Source organism: Emys orbicularis, chromosome 3, assembly GCF_028017835.1.
Source record: "Emys orbicularis isolate rEmyOrb1 chromosome 3, rEmyOrb1.hap1, whole genome shotgun sequence".
Lineage (NCBI taxonomy): Eukaryota > Metazoa > Chordata > Testudines > Emydidae > Emys > Emys orbicularis.
In genome coordinates, this window is record NC_088685.1 from 200940734 (window position 1) to 200959617 (window position 18884).

The following is an 18884-nucleotide window of genomic DNA, read 5'->3' on the forward strand; positions in this document are numbered from 1 at the left end:
AATGGCTACTGTGAGTGTGTTCAAACAAGTCTTTAATTTAGCTGGATTTGTAGCTACTATGTAGGTTAGTTCTACTTCGGGTCATTTTTCCACCCTGTGTTTCAGATTAAATATTCTGTCATTTAAAATTTTTGCCTTCCTTAGTATTTTTTCAAGTGAAAGATTTAGGGTCTCACCTGGGTCAGTTTAAAGACAGTGTGGTCTAGTGGTTGGAACATGGGACTGTGAACCAGAACACATGGGTTCTACACCCAGCTGTGCTGCTGACTTGCTGAATGGCTTTGTGCAAGTCATTTAATCCACTCTGCTGGAGTTTCCTCATCTGTTAAATGCAGATAATGGTTCCCTATCTCAGGAATGTGAGGATTGATTTAGGGTTTGTAAGGAGCTTTTAAACATGTGAAGTCCTGTGCAAGCACCAGGGATCCTATGTGCTACAGTAATACAAATAATTTAATCATTTATTTTATTTATTATTAACCCTACGTTGTTTTGTTGGGATGGGAAGATACAAGAGGTTGTTACTTGCACAAACACCTACATCAAGTGGGTGAGTTGTTGCATTGAGCTAGCAGAGGTTAGTGGATTGAGTTTAGCAAGCAGAACTCTTGAGTTCAGATCCTTCTTCTGTCACTCACTCTCTGTGGGGCAAGTCACTTAACCTGTCTATTTCCTTAGAAGTATGAGACCTGTACTACTGGAAATGATTCTTACTAACAGATGTGGGAGAATAATTCAGGGCATTTTCTGAAGTAACAGGCTGTTTGCTGTGTCTGCATTCATATCCCCTGTGTGTTCTGTCCAGAAGTAGCTCTAGTGAATAAGTTTACTGGAAGGGAAATTTGCAAAAACGACATATTTTAAGGTAATTTTAGAGAATCCTGGTAAAACAGTTGTGAAATTTTAATCACAGGTATTTACACTGGAAGTCAGGTTCTAAGAATTAAACTCATCCAGTCTGAAGACAGAAGCAATACCATGTGACCTCTGTGTTCAATCAAAACTCACTGTAGTATCAAATACTTACCCTTAACTGCTCACAATCAACAGCGCAAGAATTATTATTCAGCAAATAATTTTGACTCACAAATATATTTGATAAAACTTATGTGCTTCTGGACAATTAATGATCAGAAAATATGTTCTTTAAATATATTCTTCATTCTAGTCTTACTAGGCAACCTCCTGTCTTGAGGGTCTACCCCAAAGTATCACCAAGCATATCTAGTGCAGTTCTACACCACTTATGTTAAATAATCAGGAGGGGTAAATCCATTCTGCCATGGCAACATTAGACCCTATTGCCACACTTAAATTCGCCTTTTTATAGGCTATATTTTGGTGATTCCAGGAGTTACTTGAAGACAGTCTAACTGGAATTAGTGTGTGCACCCTTTTATATACTGTACATGGCAGAAGCAGTTATTCAAGACAAACTGAAACATGGGAAGACAGTGTATATGAAATGATTCCACTACTGCAGCAGGTCAGGCAGACCAAAAGATAGACACGTGGAACAGTATATGGTTATGTTGGATGTGCAGGCTCACTTAAGCCATTGTGTATAGCTGATTTGCAGACAGTAACTAATTTATTTGCCATCTTGCTAATTTGTTTTACCTTTTATTATTTTACAGGAAATAATGAAAAAAGTCTGCCAAGGCTCTTGATCAGAGAACTGGAATCTGAGAAGAAGTCACTAACTAAGCTCATGTTTTCTCCTGATCAAGAAAATCATCCATCTAAAACACCAGTAAAATATGGTGAACTGATTGTATTAGGGTAAGTGTATTGGTTAGAAATGAGTGCATAGGAGCGAGGTCAAATGTTAGATTACTGCAGTGCTTCTGCAATGAAAAATGAGCCAATCACATGGGGCTTTGATAGGGCTTTGAACTGTTGTGTGGAAGGTCTGGGTTTGATTTCCAGCTCCATTCTCTCGCTTTCCAGGCCAGGCGAGCTATGTGGCATTAAACCCCCAGCATACTAATGACCTCTTCAGAGATCCCAGTCTGTGGCTGGAAAGACAGGATCTTTGATAACATAGATGGAAATCCTCCTTTTTAAAGTCTTGTCTAGACTAGGATAAACAGGGTTTTATTAAAAGCACACTAGCTAACGTATTTTAGAATCCTAGTGCAGACGAGGCAAATTGTTAACATGTTTTAACACCCTAATGTAGACAGGAGCAGCCCCCACAGATCACATTGATCAGCTAATGTGTTATAGTACAAACACACTTTATAAAAACATCTTTTCTTCTAGTCTAGGTAAGCCCTAAGTAGAGGAAAGGGGTGTTTGTTATTTATTTGAGATCTTCTCTGGAAAAAATAGTCCTTTTGCAGTAAGTGTTTCTCATCGGAGCCTGCTTCTGTTTTACAAGCAAATTATTGAAGATAAAGCTACTTGTAACCATAAATCTTACACATTTAGCAGTTTAGGGCCTGCTCCTGCTCCCTTTGAAGTTGGTGTGAGCAGGATTGGGCCCTAAATGCACATGAATGGTTTTCTCCATCTGTTTTTCTGACTGCACCCTTTAATTCTGTACACCCAGAGAGATGTCTGTATACCATAGTCATTTATTCTCAGGCTTATAGTTCTGTGCAGCTTTCCAGCTGCTTCTTTTTTCATAATACATTAGTTACCACAAAGACTGTTCACAGTGAAACTTGGTTTTTAGATCTACAATACAATAATCGTTTAGCAATCGGTCCAAATGAATTTAAATACCATTATTTATTTCTTCATATATTTTATCTTGCATAATGGCTTTTTCCACAGGTATAATGGCTCTCTGCCAAATGGAGATCGAGGAAGAAGGAAAAGTAGGTTTGCTTTATTTAAAAGACCCAAGGCAAATGGGGTGAAACCCAGCACTGTGCATATTGCCTGCACTCCTCAAGCAGCAAAGGTAAGTTTGACAGCTTGTTAGTTGTAGGCCAGATTCTACTCTGACACCAGTGTAAATCTACTGAGCTCAGTGTAATTACCCAGATGTTGGAAGCATCAGGCCCTGTGTGGGAAACAGTTGGGAGGTGTCTATGCCAGGTTTCACTTAATGAAAAAGAAACCATTTAACACAAACAAATCCAGTGCCCAGTCCTCACCACATAACACAAATAACTCCTAAGAATTAAGCTGGTCACATAAAACACTTTGTTTGGTTTTCCTCCAGAGCATGCTACCAAGGTGTAGTTCAGATTTCCTGTTTTCTCAGTTTACGTAACTAGAGCTAGGTCTGTGCTTGCCACACTCCCTCACTAGAGCACTCAGAGTACACTTGCTACTCAGTCCACTGGTGGTGGTGGTCGGCCACAGATGGGGCAAGGGGTGAAAGGAGCTGTGTTTCACAAAGTGTTGCAAGGGGCTTAAAATCAAGTGTCAGATTCTCCCTAGGAGGGAGAGAGGGGAAGGTTTTAAACCCAGGAACGAGCACTGATGAAGCTTAAAGCGTAAAGGTGATTCTGACTGGCGCTGATAACTAACATGTCTGGGCTCCGTGCACACTTGCACTGGAACCAGTCCTGCCAGATGCGGAATATTTTCAGTGAGCTGCCAAGTGCCCACAGCTCCCACTGAAATCTCTGGGAACTGAGGATGCTCAGCAGTCTTGCAGGAAGTATTCGGCACGTTTCAGATTCAGGCCTACGACTAAACGCATTGGAGCCAATGCGGTTACACACTCATGTGTAAGGGCTATAGGATCTGACTCTGTTAATGTCTGTAAATGCTCTGACAATGGGGAGTACCAGTTCATGCACCTTTAGCTCAGGGAATTACATCAAATAGCTGAGTGCTTTTTTTAACTTGGGAGAAGTATAGAAGAGGGGTTTGGATCTGATGCTGTAATTCAGTTGATGTGCTCACAACTCCTATTCTGAGTTCACTATTTCTCCAGCCTCACAAGTACTTCATTCACAAGCAGACTATGAAGACTTGTTCAGTTATAGACAACTAGCCATTGTTTTGCAAGTCAAAAATGGCACAAACCTCCAAAAACCCCACAGCCCTGGCTGACAAACTGAAAGTTAATGTATTGTGCTAGATAGCTTGCATCCTGTGAGTAAATTTCCATTTCCTTGCTTTGCTAGCAGCACTTACTGCTTTTTTGTCCTTACTAATCACCCCATGATATCACAGTGACTAAAAGGGCTGTTAAAATAAAATCCTCCACCTTTTTTTTTTTTTTTTTTTTTCCTTTCCTTTGCTGTTGCAAAAGGTCAGGATGGGGAGGTTTTACTAGCATTGCATTTGTATTTTTAGCCTTTGCCATGCTTAATCATTCTTTGCATCTTTTGTGTCTAGGCCAAAGTGTGTCTAACACTAGCCATGACTAATGTGTCTGTCACATAACACGTTTCTTGTTGCAGTGTGGTGAAGGGACCAGTTGGGTCTGTTTCTGGATCAGTCCTGCATTATTTTATTTTTTTTAACTCCAGTGTCTGAACAGGTTTAGCACCGCAGTGACACACCTTTTAGCAGATTTGCACCTGTGAGTTTGTGCAGTCATCAAGCACAACAGAAGGCTGGCTCTATTCCTAGACCTGAGCATAGTGTTCGTATCCTGTCCACCAATGAGGGCAGTGCGAAGCTGCAGCAGGAAATCCTGGAGGGGTTGGGACTCAGAAGGCACTGCCCCTTCTAGAGTTCTGTAGATGTGCAGGAGGCATGTACGCAGTGTGCCATGCTCTGTCGTGGATTGTGCCCCCAGGGCTGCTAGTAGGGAGCAGTCTTGCGATTCCCAGATTGCAGTGACTGTCTGGAACTTGAGGGGTGTGGGGGTACGTGGTAAAGAGTGCTTTGAACCCTCACTCCCCACCCTCCATGCACCTACACAAGAGCCTGGCATAGCCTGGCCCTTAATGTTTGTTTTAAGCAACATAGCTTATTTGCTATCTCTACAGTAGAGCTCTGTAGTGCCTTTCTGACACTGGCCTCTATTGCAAGGTGTTGCAGAATTACTAATCTGCTGGGGGAGCACCTCCTTAGGGGGAGAGGATAGTATGTACTTTCTTCCACAGTTGGCTAACTCCACTGGATGAAGTAGAGGAGGAGGATCAGGGCTCCACCACTTGTAGCAGTGGTAACCAGGAGCATGCAGGGACTGCAACTGTCAGCAGCCATTGAGAAGAGGAATTAAACAGGGAAGGCTCCTTCCACACTTATGTCTGTACATATCCCTGTAAGGGGTGGCTTCAGTCTGCCCCAGAGATATTGATGTTGGTGTCTTGCATAGCCATGTAGTGAGGAGAGCATTTACCTAATGCCTCATTTTGATTACAGTAACTCCTCGCTTAACGTTGTAGTTATGTGCCTGAAAAATGAGACTTTAAGCAAAACGATGTTAAGCAAATCCAATTTCCCCATAAGAATTAATGTAAATGGGCGGGGGGGAGGTTCCAGGGAATTTTTTTCACCAGACAAGACTAATTTTATATATATATATATATATATATATATATATATATATATATATATATATATATATACACAGTACAAGTTTTAAACAAACAATTTCATACTGTACACAGCAATGATGATTGTGAAGCTTGGTTGAGGTGGTGGAGTCAGAGGGTGGGATATTTCCCAGGGATTGCCTTACTGCTAAATTATGAACTGGCACTCAAGGGTTAACACATTGTTGTTAATGTAGCCTCACACTCTACAAGGCAGCACAAATGGAGGGAGGGGAGACAGCATGGCAGACAGACACACGTGTGTGTGTGTGTGTGAGAGAGAGAGAGATGCGCATTGCCCCTTTAAGTACGCTGACCCCACTCTAAGTACATTGCCTTTTTAAGTAGATCAGCAAGTTGAGACAGCAGCTGCTGCCAGCAAGCTCCCTCTGTCCTGAGCCCTGTCATGGCCCCCCCCCACCCACTCTGTGGAGATGGGGTAAGCAGGGGGCAGGAGCAGGGGGGAGGGGACACCCTGACATTAGCCCCCCTCACCTCCCAGCAAGCAGGAGGCTCCTGGGAGCAGCTCCAAAGCAGAGGGTAGGAGCAGCACATGGCAGTGTGGGGAGGGACAGCTGAACTGCCAACAACTGATAGCCTGCTGGGCGGCTGCCGCACAGGGAACTTAGGGGAGCGGGGAGCTGATGGGGGGGGGGGGGGGGAGAGGGGCTGCTGGTCCACCCTGGTTCCAAGCCCTCACCAGCCAGCTGAAACAGGCTGCTCTTTCTGCAAGCAGTGGACAAAGCAGGCGGCTGCCAAACAACGTTATAAGGGAGCATTGTGCAACTTTAAATGAGCATGTTCTCTAATTAATCAGCAACATAACAACGAAACAACGTTAACAGGGATGACTTTAAGTGAGGAGTTACTGTACTCCGCACTCTTGAGCATAGCTTGAATAAATCTCAACTCTTTGTTCCAAAGCTGAATGGTATTTGAAATAATAACTAAGTGAGTTGCTGGTGATAGTAAAACACTTTGGATTTTCTAGTTTGGGGGCCAGGCCAAATTCAGCTCTCATGGATTTAGTCTGTGTTCTGTGAGCAGCGCTGATGCAGTCCATACTCCACTTACATTCTTTTTAGGGTACCAGGTCTGGGAAATGGGAGTTCTGCGGTTTTTACCAAGATATCCTTGATACCTTTTTAAAATGCAAAACCTCTAGATTGCTAAACCCAGACTATTAAATTAAGACTCAGACGGTGTACTGTGTGAGTGTCATGTTTAAAATCCGTATCTGTCTACAGCTAAGCCACATAATTTTTGTGCCTTTTTCTTGCAATCTTTTAACTTACAAAATAACATGAGCATTGACTTGTCACTACTGTAAGTCTACTATGTTTAACTTGGGTTGTTCCTCTTTTTGTCAATTGATTAGTGTTTGTTTTCCTTTGTGATGCTCAAATAGTCTTTATTTTTAATATATTTTAATTTTCTATAGGCAATAAGCAACAAGGACCAACATAGCATATCGTATACCTTGTCTCGGGCCCAGACGGTGGTGGTTGAATATACACATGACAGCAACACTGATATGTTTCAGGTATGTAAAGCATGTGCAGTATATATTTTCTTTCCATTATAAGAAAATAGCACAAGACATGCTCTTGCTCAGTTTTTTTTCAGTGTTTGTAGGTGAAACGTGTTTGTGACTAATCCACCAGGACAAGGACCAGGATTCCACTCTTCATTCTGCCACAGACATCCTTTGTGTCTGTGGCCAGTCACTTAATTCGTCTGTCTTCTATAAAATGGAGAGTAAGGGATAACTGTCTCACAGGGGGAGCCTGAAGCTAAGTTCATGCTTACAAAGTGCTTTGAGAATCAGCCACTGGTAGGTGCAGTGGAAATGCAAGTGTGACTTGTTGGACCAATAGCTATTTTGTGCTGTGAAAAAACAGCACAAACTTTTTCAAGAAAGTCTAGTAATATTTAAGAGTGAATTCTGTACTGGGAAATGTCGGCATATAGGGCCCACTTCTGATACCATTGTAAATCCGAAGTCATTCCATTGCCTTCAGTGGCGTCTGCATATACAAGCAGAATTGGGCCCATAGCATACTTTTCATATCTCTTATAGCTTTCCTCAAAAGGAAAGGGTTTTGTTTTTTAAAAATGAGGGTTTGTTCCTTCTCATCTCCAGTGACTGAATGCTGTGCTGAAGTTAAACTAATTTGCCATGACTGAGCTACCAAAAATGGTTTTATTAGAACATAAGTACGGCCATACTGGATCAGACCAAAGGTCTGTCTAGCCCAGTATCCTTCCAGCGTGGTGCCATCCACCGATTTTATAAGCGTACTCTCCTCTCCATTATCCAAATCATTAGTGAAAATATTGAATAGTGCGGGACCCGACTAGACACATCCTCCCAGTTTGATAGTGAACCATTCATAACTACTCTGAGTGTGATTTTTTTCAACTAGATACCTTTATAGTAACTTCACCTAGACCACATTTCCCTTGTTTGCTTATGAGACTGTCATTTGGGACTATAAAAAGCCTTACTAAAATCAAGGAATATCATGTCTACACCTCCTCCCTCCACTAGGCCAGTAACCCTGTGGAAGAAGGAAATTAGGTCAATTTGGCATGATTTATTCTTGACAAATCCATGTTGGCTATGACTTCTCACCCTAAGATTCTCTGGATGCTTGAAAATTGATTGTTTAATAATTTGTTCCAGTATCTTTCTGGAATTGAAGTTAGTCTGATTGATTGGTCTGTAATTCCCCAGATCCTCTAAAGCGGGGGAACAAATAAGCTATCTTGGTAAAAATGTTCTTCAGGTAGGCTTCTTTAAAATCACTTGTGGCAGTCCACGTGGACTGATGGGTTATCCTGCCTAGAAAGCAGAGTAAATGCTATAGAAGAAATATATTGACACCCCACATCCCCTACAGCAAACCCCTTCCTCCCCCACCAAAAAATACCCAGAGTGCTTAGTCTTTCTCTCATTTTTGCAGTGTCGTTCTGCATAGCAGTAAATTAGATATAGTATAATCCACTATACCATGAAAATTGGGAGAGGGATTGTCTGTCAGTTCCATAAATGGGTACGGAATTGGAGAGCTCAGGCAGCAAGTTGTTGAATTCAGTAGCACCCCAGTCATTTAGATCTGGCTATCTGAATGTCCTGGATGGAATAGGTAAAAACTTCCCTGTACACTCTTCAAGCATTGTAACAAGTCCAACTGACGGGGTTGCATGAAACTGACTGCCCTACTATAGTCAGGTGTGTTGAATAGGTCTGCACTGAAGGCATAATTAAGCCAATTGTTTGCAATCAGAAGAGGGGGAACTACCTTGTCAGCAAATGCACTGAAGGTAGATATCCTCCCTCCTCCCTCCCCCCTCCCCCCCCCCGAGCCTCGTGGCTTGATTACAGCAGGCTGCTATTTTTCCAGAGTTATTCTATTATGGCAGGCATATTTCATTGTAAATGCAAACTTCTTGTACCTTGTCTCTCCTAACAAGCAGGACCCTGCTTTCCAATGCCCCATTAGAACTGGAGGGCTAACTCACATGTCCCAGTTGTTCTTTCTAATTGTACTTCCAATAGGTCCTAAACCTGATGTCAAGAATTGGAACGTGTGCTGGGCTCATGCAGCCACTAGGGGCTCAATCATTTCTCTCCCCCTCCCACCCCCACCCGCATGATTAAAGGGATCACTTTCCCACTATTTTGACATTGCAGCTGCTGATCTCGGGCTGATTTAGATATTGGGGCTCACCTTTCCAGTGTGACTGCCTCTAGGGGGAATTTCTGTCACATCTGCCTTCACTACAATTTTTTCTTCTATTGGCTGCTTTCTGCTTCCTGAATAAACCAAATTTTAGAGGTTGTCAAGGAACCATCTCCTGCACCTTACATACTCCAGAAGGGACCACCTCAAACAAAAATCACACACTGGAAGGGGAAAAAACCATGAAACCTACCTGAAGATCATGTAGAAAACCCAAAATAATGATAAAGACGAAAAAGCTGACAGCCATCCAACACAGAATCAAAAGTGAAAACCACTACAACAACTCCAGAGAATCCAAGACATCAGGTCCACCACATGGATGCTACACAACACCTCAGCATCCTCAACCTATCAAGACTCCACCTAATTGGAACTAAAATATCGTACTCTGCCCCACCACGGAACCTGATGCCACGTTAACATGTGGAGAACTAGAAGAATTCTTCCGCTGACTCTGCCTCAAGGAATTCCTTCACAGTGAAGATGACTCCCCCCACAAGTACCACATCCCCACCAAATAAGATTTAAAAAAAAAAAGAAATAATCTGACTGGATGTCCCCCAGCAGAGGAAACCACACTCTAAATAATTAAATTGGTTGCTTCAGGAAAAGATACTCTGAAATCCTCAACAAATGTTACAATTCACCCAATCTTTCTACTACTGAGAGGATAGTAATATGGTATCTGAAATCCAGCCACCAGAAAGTGATCAAACATGCAGACAAAGGGGATGCCATCATAGTCTTTAATCGGGGCCAGCAGACAACTCTGACACCACTTATTATAAAGAACTCTAAAATGCCACATCACAGTTCACACAGGAATTTAAAATTGCCATCAAATCCTTCCCCAAACAACTCCAAGAAAAACTCTAAAACCTCATCCCTCATGAACCACCCCAGGTTCTACATGCTTCCCAGGCAGACCCATCATATCTGGCCATAGCACACTTACTGAAGAAATATCAGGACTCATAGAAACATCCTTAAACCACACCACAAACAGACCCAACTTCCTCCAGAAACTCCATGACATTAACAACCCCCCAGAACATTCTCTCTGCCGTGTAGATGTCACCTCCCTGTACACCAACATCCCTCACCATGATTGCATTGCTGCCTGCCTCAAATACCTAGGAGATAATGTACAACACTCAGAAATCCACCCTAAACACATTGTCAAATTCATCCTTTTCATTCTCACCCACAACAACTTTACATTTAACAACAAACACGTTGTCCAAACCAGGGGAGCAGCCATGAACACTAGGATGACTCCCCAGCATGCCAGCCTCTTCATGGGCCACCTCGAGGAAGAATTTCTGGAATAATATACCCTGAAACTAACGATATACCTGAGATACATTGATATTTTCATCTTCTGGACAGATGATCTCAACTCCCTCATAAATTTCCCATCCATTGTGACCCGGGGGCCCATTTGTGATTCACCACTGTCAGCCATTCTTGTCAGGCCTAACGTATTCAATACACCTCCCACACTAGTGTCATGATATTTATTTTAAAAATGTAATATATTTGAAATTTAACACATTGGTCATTTAATGTCATTGTGAAATGCAGTAGAATCTCAGTTACGAACACCAGAGTTACGAACTGACCAGTCAATCACATCTCCTTTGGAACCAGAAGTACACAAAAAGGCAGCAGCGCGCGCGAACACGAACGAACACACACACACACACACACACACACACACACACACACACAAAAGAAAATACAGTACAGTATTGTTAAACGTTAACTATAAAAAAATTATTTTTCTACTGCGTAGTAAAGTTTCAAAGCTGTATGAAATCCAATATTCAGTTGCAAACTTTTGAAAAAACCATGACATTTTGTTTACAGTTACAAACAACCTCCATTTCCGAGGTGTTCATAACTCTGAGGTTCTACTGTGTGTGTATTAACACTATATAAGAAATTATGGGTACTCACTGATATTCAGCTTTACAGTCTGTGCCCAAACAAACGGAGTAACAAGTCTCTCCCAGACAGGAGGCAATGTCACAGCTGTTTACCTGTCTCCTATGTAAATTAAGCATGGTGGAATCAAAACAATGGAAGCCCCATTTACATACAGGGGGATCGGAAGTGCATAGGAAGGGGAAAACAGCATGAGGTCATCCTGTCTCTTGAACTTTGGAAGATATAAGCAAGACAGAAGTCATCTCTGGTATCTCTCACTAGACAGACACAAGGGGCCAGGCTCTTGCAAGCTGAGAAAGATGATTCCTTCAACCAATGATGAGTTGAAATACCTGGAAATTGAATATAAGTGAGAAACCTGCTTAGGTAAAGATCTTTTATGAAGGTAGACAAGGGAAACCAGCCCCTTGTGTTTCTGTGGAAGGTCCTAATTGATAGAAAGTGTGACACCTGTCCATCAATCTTTCTAAAACACTCCCACAGTAGCATCAACTTTCTGGACACCATGATCAGCTTCAACAATGGAGCCCCACAAGTGACTATATACAAGAAATCCCTGGATCCCCACACTTACCTTCATGGATCCAGCAACCATTCCAGACAAATTAAGAAATCTGTCTACAGCTAGGCACTCAGATACCACAGGACTTGCGCCAAACAAAGTCTGGGATACACACCTAAACACACTTGAAACCTTCACTTAACAAGGGCACTCCACTGGAGAAGTAGATTGTATCATGGAAAGGGTCACCCAAATACCCTGGGAGAACCTGCTTTAGTATGGGGAACCCACTGATCACATACCCCTAGTTGTCCCCTAAAACCTCACACTAGAATCCATATGGGGTATCATCAAACAGTTACAACCCATATTTGATGGGGACCACATCCTAACGAAATATTTCCCAAACCCCCCCTTCTGGCCTTCAAACAACCATCCGACTTTGTCTTGCTTATCCAGTAGCTAACCCACCACCAGTCAGGACACACCAACTCAAAGCGACAACAGATGCAAAACCTGCAGACATATCTCCTCTGCTACAGTGATTAATACCACCCACAGTACACCTGTTAGGCATGTATAGAACCCATGAATCTTATCACAACTTGTGATGTACCTCAACTATTCTGTGCATGAAATGAAATCAATTGCTATGCTCTCAAACGAACTCCCACATTAAAATAAGACAAAAACGCCGTATCACCTGTGGGCAAACGCTTTTCATAAAGCAATCACTTCATATCTGACCTCTCAGTCCTCATCCTCAAAGGAAACCTGCACACCTTCAAAAGGCAAGCCTGGGAACTTAAATTCATAACTCTGCTAGACGCTAAAATCCATGAACTCCGAGACACTGCTTTACAACCATTTGTAACACACCCCACTGCCTGCCAACCCTTAATTGCCTACTTCTTTTTAAGTGGTCTCCTACAACATGTGTGAATCCATTATGCTTAACAATCTGCCCCAACTTGTATTTAGGTTAGCCACTTCTGTTACCTTCCCTAGAACTGAAGATGAGCTCTATGAAACTCAAACTCTTGTAGTCTGCACCAACAGAAGCTGGTCCAATAAAAGATACTACCTCAGCTACATTGGTTCCACTTTGAGAGAGACAATATGGCTACAACAACGCTACAATAAAATAAGAGGTGGAATAACTTAGCAGTTCAGAGGGGGTTAGGGTCTCGGGTGGTAAAATGCCTTTAGTCTTTGAAAGGTCATAGTTTATTCTTGACCACTTTAAAATGTTAAGTTTAAATATTTTGTACTGTAGCTTCTAAGTCATGTGTGTTCTTCCCTCCTCAGATTGGCCGGTCAACAGAAAGCCCTATCGACTTCGTAGTGACAGATACGGTTCCTGGAAGTCAGAGTAACTCAGATACACAGTCGGTACAGAGCACTATATCAAGGTTTGCTTGCAGAATCATCTGTGAACGGAACCCTCCTTTTACAGCAAGAATATACGCTGCGGGATTTGACTCGTCAAAAAACATCTTTCTTGGGGTAAAGAGACACTTTCTCTTCCCAGCTCACTGCAGGCTTATATTTAAACTAGTTTATACCTCAGAATTACAGATGAATGGAAGTTCTGTCATTGTCATTCCTCATAGGAAAAAGCTGCCAAGTGGAAGACATCCGATGGACAGATGGATGGGTTAACCACAAATGGAGTTCTTGTTATGCATCCGCGCAATGGATTTACTGAAGACTCCAAACCAGGGGTGTGGAGGGAGATATCTGTGTGTGGGAATGTGTTCAGCCTCCGTGAAACCAGATCAGCTCAGCAGAGGGGAAAAATGGTAAGTGTAGTGAATAGCACTTTATGCTGCATGTTTGATACAGGTACATTGTTTAAGGCTGTACCTAGGGCCAGAGTATGCGTGATTGACTTACAAAGTAAGGCACTATACTGTTTATTTAGTCACGTTAATTTTAGTGGGTGCTCATGGAGTAAAATGCTACTCAACCTGAGTAAGACTGAACGATTTCGGGCCAGATTCTGCCATTTATTGTATGTCTACACTGCTGTGCTAAATTTAGTGGCCCAGTCTAGCATGTTGGTCTGTGAGCAGTGGAAGCTTTGCTACATCATGATGTGGGCTTTTTTAAAGTTTTTAAAATTATTTCCTAACCCTCCCTTTTTCATTTGCATCTTTCCTCGAGATTTTCTAATTGGGGGGGAATTCCCACAGTTCTTTGGCTGTTTCAGAGTCTAATGTAATGTAAACCTTGCTCTAGAAAGATTCATGAGATATAAAAGCAGACTTGTCTTGATATGACTTTTTCCTCAGTAAACATTTTTTTAAATCAGATGTTTTACTTGTTTTAAGTTGTGGTGCATTTGTTTAGGAAGGATGGTGTGCTGGTTGCTGTGTGTGTGTGTGTGTGTGTGTGTGTGTGTTTGGATACATTACTACTAACTTAAGACTAATGTTGCTTGCTCCCCTGGCAAACTATCGCTCTTTCTTTAATTGACTTAGCTGGATGCATGATCAGGAAGGAGCTGATGATGATTAGGCATATGGGTGCTTTTGGTGGCTTCAGTTTTAGGGTCCCGAACTTGAGACATAGTTAAAGGTGCCTGATTTCAAAAAATTCTGAGCACCCACCCTCTAAATATCAAGCTCTTCATGCATCTCAGATTGAGCACCCAAAATCACTTAGTTGAAACTCTTGGCCCGAGCTCCCTAGCAGGGTTTTACAGTTGTTTTCTTCAAAATCTATACAGTCAGTTTGAGTAACTTTGTCATCTCTATGCATTTCCATCCCAGGTTGAGAATGAAACCAACCAACTCCAAGATGGCTCATTAATCGATTTGTGTGGAGCAACGATGCTGTGGCGTACTGCCGAAGGCCTTTCACGCACTCCTACGGTGAAGCACTTGGAAGCTCTAAGACAGGAGATAAATGCCGCCAGGCCTCAGTGCCCTGTAGGGTTTAACACATTAGCATTTCCTAGTATGAAGAGGAAAGATGTTGTCGATGAAAAGCAACCATGGGTGTATCTGAACTGTGGCCACGTACATGGCTATCACAACTGGGGAAACAAAGAGGAAAGAGACGGGAAGGATCGAGAATGTCCCATGTGCCGCTCTGTTGGCCCCTATGTGCCTCTGTGGCTTGGATGTGAAGCTGGATTTTATGTAGATGCAGGACCTCCAACTCATGCATTCAGCCCATGTGGACACGTGTGCTCAGAAAAAACAACTGCATATTGGTCCCAAATTCCTCTTCCTCATGGTACTCACACTTTTCATGCAGCCTGTCCGTTCTGTGCACATCAGCTGGCTGGCGAACAGGGTTACATCAGACTTATTTTCCAAGGACCTCTTGACTAATACACGTGTCACTAAGGACTTCATTAAATTTATAAGCTAAGCAATTCTGATTTTAAACAAACTGTCTATTTCATATTCTCTGGGCTTTGATAGTTTGCATTAAAATGAAGATTTTTTTTTTGTTTTGTTACAGCAGCTAAATCCCTTTCTAGATGAGGAAAAGCCTGGAAACAACGAGATAGATTATGGGGAGGAAAGGGAAAGTTCCTGACTTTGTTTAGTGTCTACTTTTGGAGAGGGGAAGGGAATTTATGCATAGTGAAATTCAATGCCTTCAATTTAATATTTTTGAATGACATGCCCTTGGTGTTTAAAAGTTGCTTTTTTTTGTATAACTGAGGGTAAATATGGTCAGTTCAAAGGACATTAGTTTACAGCTTGGATGCAAACATTGTAAAATATAGCAACATGTATATTAACTTTTTCTATTTATCTTTATTATTGAAATTATCTTATGGCATTTTGATAGAGGACCAGCATGGTAGTAGTGTGTTAAATCCATTGACTGGATGCATAGAATAGTTCTTGATGGGGAAGGTTAGAAGAAAACTGTAGAAGTACCTTTTTAAAATCTAGAGTACTATTGAGTTCTTAGAGTAGCTGAATGCTTTTTAAACAAAATTAATGCAAATTACATTGGTGTAAAAATATGCTTTAACCTCACAAAAGATCATTATGATGGACTTCTTCAAATGTCTGTCCATTGGGTAGGACTATAATAAAAGAACTGGTCACAGGAAAACATTTACCTGATTCTTTGAATATGCAATTTTAAACTAGGTTAAGGATTTTTCTCCTTCTGTTAACTAATCTTTTGTTTACCATTAGCAATGTTTGAGGGTTTTTTTATTTATTTAAACAACAAAAAATGAACAGCCAAGACTCATCTGTTCTTCACTGTTAGAAAAAAGCTGTGAATTAGCCAGAAAGCTGAGTGTTCAATTTAAAGAAAATTTATTCATTCTGCTTTTAGTCTAACCCCTTAACTTGTATGCAGGGTGGGTAGGTGGCACACTGCCTTCATACGCTTTGCCTTTCAGCTCCACGGAGCTGGGTACAAAATGTGCATTTAGGTGACAAATGAAGACATTGCAGCCTTGGAGCTAAGATGTTTGCCCACATCCCCAAACCATCGTGTAAATTGGCACAATTGGCAGTCTGTGCTCAGGAAAAACTGAGATTGAGTTGTATTCATGGCGCTTGAGGTGGAGGAAGCTTGCAGAAAAGTTATTCACACCGTGGCTGATTTTAAGCAGTTTTTAGTCTCACTTTCAATATTCCCTCCCCGCAAATGCTCCCCTTTCTTTGCCCCTCTGCCCCCCCACCAATCCCTTACCAGAAAAGGCCAATGCATTACATGGAACCTGAGGCTAATCCACCATGCTTTGTGACAAATGTTCAAATAATCCTTTTAGGATTGAGGTAAGCATTTTTTTTTAAACTAGCTTTTTAAACTGGTTTCTCTACTTTGGATTGGAAATATGTACTGTGTAAACTGATAGTAGCAAATTCCTGTACTCTGTAGCATAGCTTTAATTTATCCTATCACAAAGCTGTTCTGAACTTTTCTTGGTAAAAACAAACTGAATTGTGGTGTTTAGAAGTCATGAATTATTTACTTCAACTGTCAATTTTCTCCATTTTAAAAACAAATATATATATATTGTTTGGTTCACTCAGGAAATGTGTGTGTCAGGAACCCTGTATTATAAGTTCAATTAGCTGTCATGTATAAGTAACTGCTGTTACTCCATTTCAAAGAAATATAATTGATTTTGACATTTTTCAGGTTTCATGCATTAAGTAATGAGACTTATGCAACAAGGAATCCCTGTATTGTAGTTGTTCTAATCATTTATATTCAGACTATATATACTGTAGTTTAATTTTTATTTTCAAATTAATTTATTCAAACTATGTGAGTAAACACTTTTCAAAAATAGAAATTACAGAGTTGCCTATTGCTCCGTTGGATTTGTTTCTGCTCGTATGGAAAAGATTTAGCGAAGATGGAAAGGTTATGGTACTTTTTAAAAATGACTGTTCAGAAAATATCTCCTTCACTTTAAGCATGTTAGTTTCACTTGTGTTGAGAGCAGAGAAATATGATGAGATGACCATCAGGGGTTTATGAGATTTGGCATGTTCATGGCTTGGCTAGATCCACACCTCCCCCCATGTGGAGGGGGTCTCCCTCCAAATTTTGGCAAAGATGGGAAAGAGTGATTACTCACCATCTTCCCTCCTTGGCACTTGATTCAGAAGAGGACAGTATGGGCAGTACAGCTCTACACTACACCCAGAGTCCAAAGTGGAAATCCAGGCAGAGGTAAAATGGCATACCTCCCTCTGCATCTCCTTTTTGAGGCTGATAATTCTGGCAGCTCTTCCTTTATTTAAAAAAAAAGGGGGGGGGGATGTTTGACAGCTCCAGTGCCTGTGCTAGTTGGAGCTGCTTCAGTATCACCTGAGGGGGATGAGGTGATCTCTCTTGGATAGTCATGGACCAAACACCACATGGTGTTGTAGGTCAAAACCAGCCCCTGAGATATCTAACTTGCAGCCAGTGTAGGTTGTGTTTGTGCACAGTTGACATGAAGCACCCATCAGTGATCCTGCAGCCATATTCTGTGCAAGCATAAGATTGTTGGACCTTAAGGTATAGCCTGATCCAAAAGCCCATTGAAGTCGTCAGTAAGCTCCTGTTGACTTCAGGCCTTTAGCGTGCATTATGATAGTCTGATCTCAAAGTGACAGAGGCATGGATGGCTAGGGCAAGATCTGCACCTAACTGATGTAGTTACATTCTCCTGAATCCTGACTGTTGCTGCTCCCTGGGCATGTCTGACTGCTTCTTACTTACCCAGTGTAGTCTGAGTAAAAACTAAAATAAAGCCTAATTACAGCAAAACCAGCTTTTAAAATGAAACTGATGGGTTGCCCCCCTCCCCCTCCCCCGGGTGCCACCTGATGTACTGGGGTACCACTGAGCCCACCTGTTCCACCAGCCTGGGCTCCCTTATACTGTCCTGCTGAGCCAGGCCCTCAAGCCTCCTCCAGCACACACACGGGTAGGGACACACCCAGCTGCAGAAAGACACAGACACTGAAATCAGCTCTGCATGGGAAGGCTTCAGCTAAGGAACTGCCCAGATACTCAAGTGCGTGCGCACACACACCCCTGGAGTGCAAACCCAAAATTGCATCATCTTGCACTTTGTTTTCCAGTGTTGTCATGTCTTCCAGGCCGCCCCCCCCCGCATGGAAAAATACTGGTATTCTATCATGGAGTCCAGTACCAAGTGACATGATCACATGACCCTGCAGTGTCAAAGCAGCCATGAATCAAAGGCCATTTGTAGTATCCCAGGAAGGTGGGAGATTAGTCTCTTCAAAGACCTATTCTCCCTAATGGTCCATTGACTGGTCCCCAGCTAATCAGCCAGACTGATTGCATTCTGTCTGGTGGGCGTTCCCCAGGTGCAAACACTTTTGTAGTACAGATGTATAGTCTAGATTCCTAACTTTAGATACAGAAATGATACATGCATGCATACAGATAGGATAATCATATTCAGCAAATCATAACCTTTCCAATGATATCTCTCATGCCTTATCATGCACAAAACATCATAGTTTTGCTATAATCCTATTATAACAATATTTCTATGAAGAATATGGGGTGTAGTGTCACAACAACAAAACTCTCATTTTCCACATAATCAAGAAGGCTGATTGTTCCCTCTAGTCCTGATTCTGGTGCTGGCAGTGAGGATATGAAAATCGGAGAAGGAAACTATTAAAACACGAGCATTAATAATTTAAAGACGTTTGCCATTAAATCCGTTTGTATAGGTACCTTTTTCAAATCCATTCCAAACCTTCC

At 41.8% G+C, this 18884-nt stretch overlaps 1 protein-coding gene across 1 annotated transcript; it reads left to right on the forward strand.

The window, feature by feature from the left end:
* Positions 1-1711: 1711 nt before the first annotated feature.
* PELI1 (pellino E3 ubiquitin protein ligase 1) lies at positions 1712-15012 on the forward strand. Its single transcript, XM_065401549.1, has 6 exons — positions 1712-1782; positions 2782-2911; positions 6898-6999; positions 12966-13163; positions 13271-13459; positions 14432-15012. Exons 1-6 carry the CDS (start codon positions 1712-1714, stop codon positions 14996-14998), a joined length of 1257 nt encoding a protein of 418 aa, XP_065257621.1. The 3' UTR covers positions 14999-15012.
* Positions 15013-18884: the final 3872 nt, after the last annotated feature.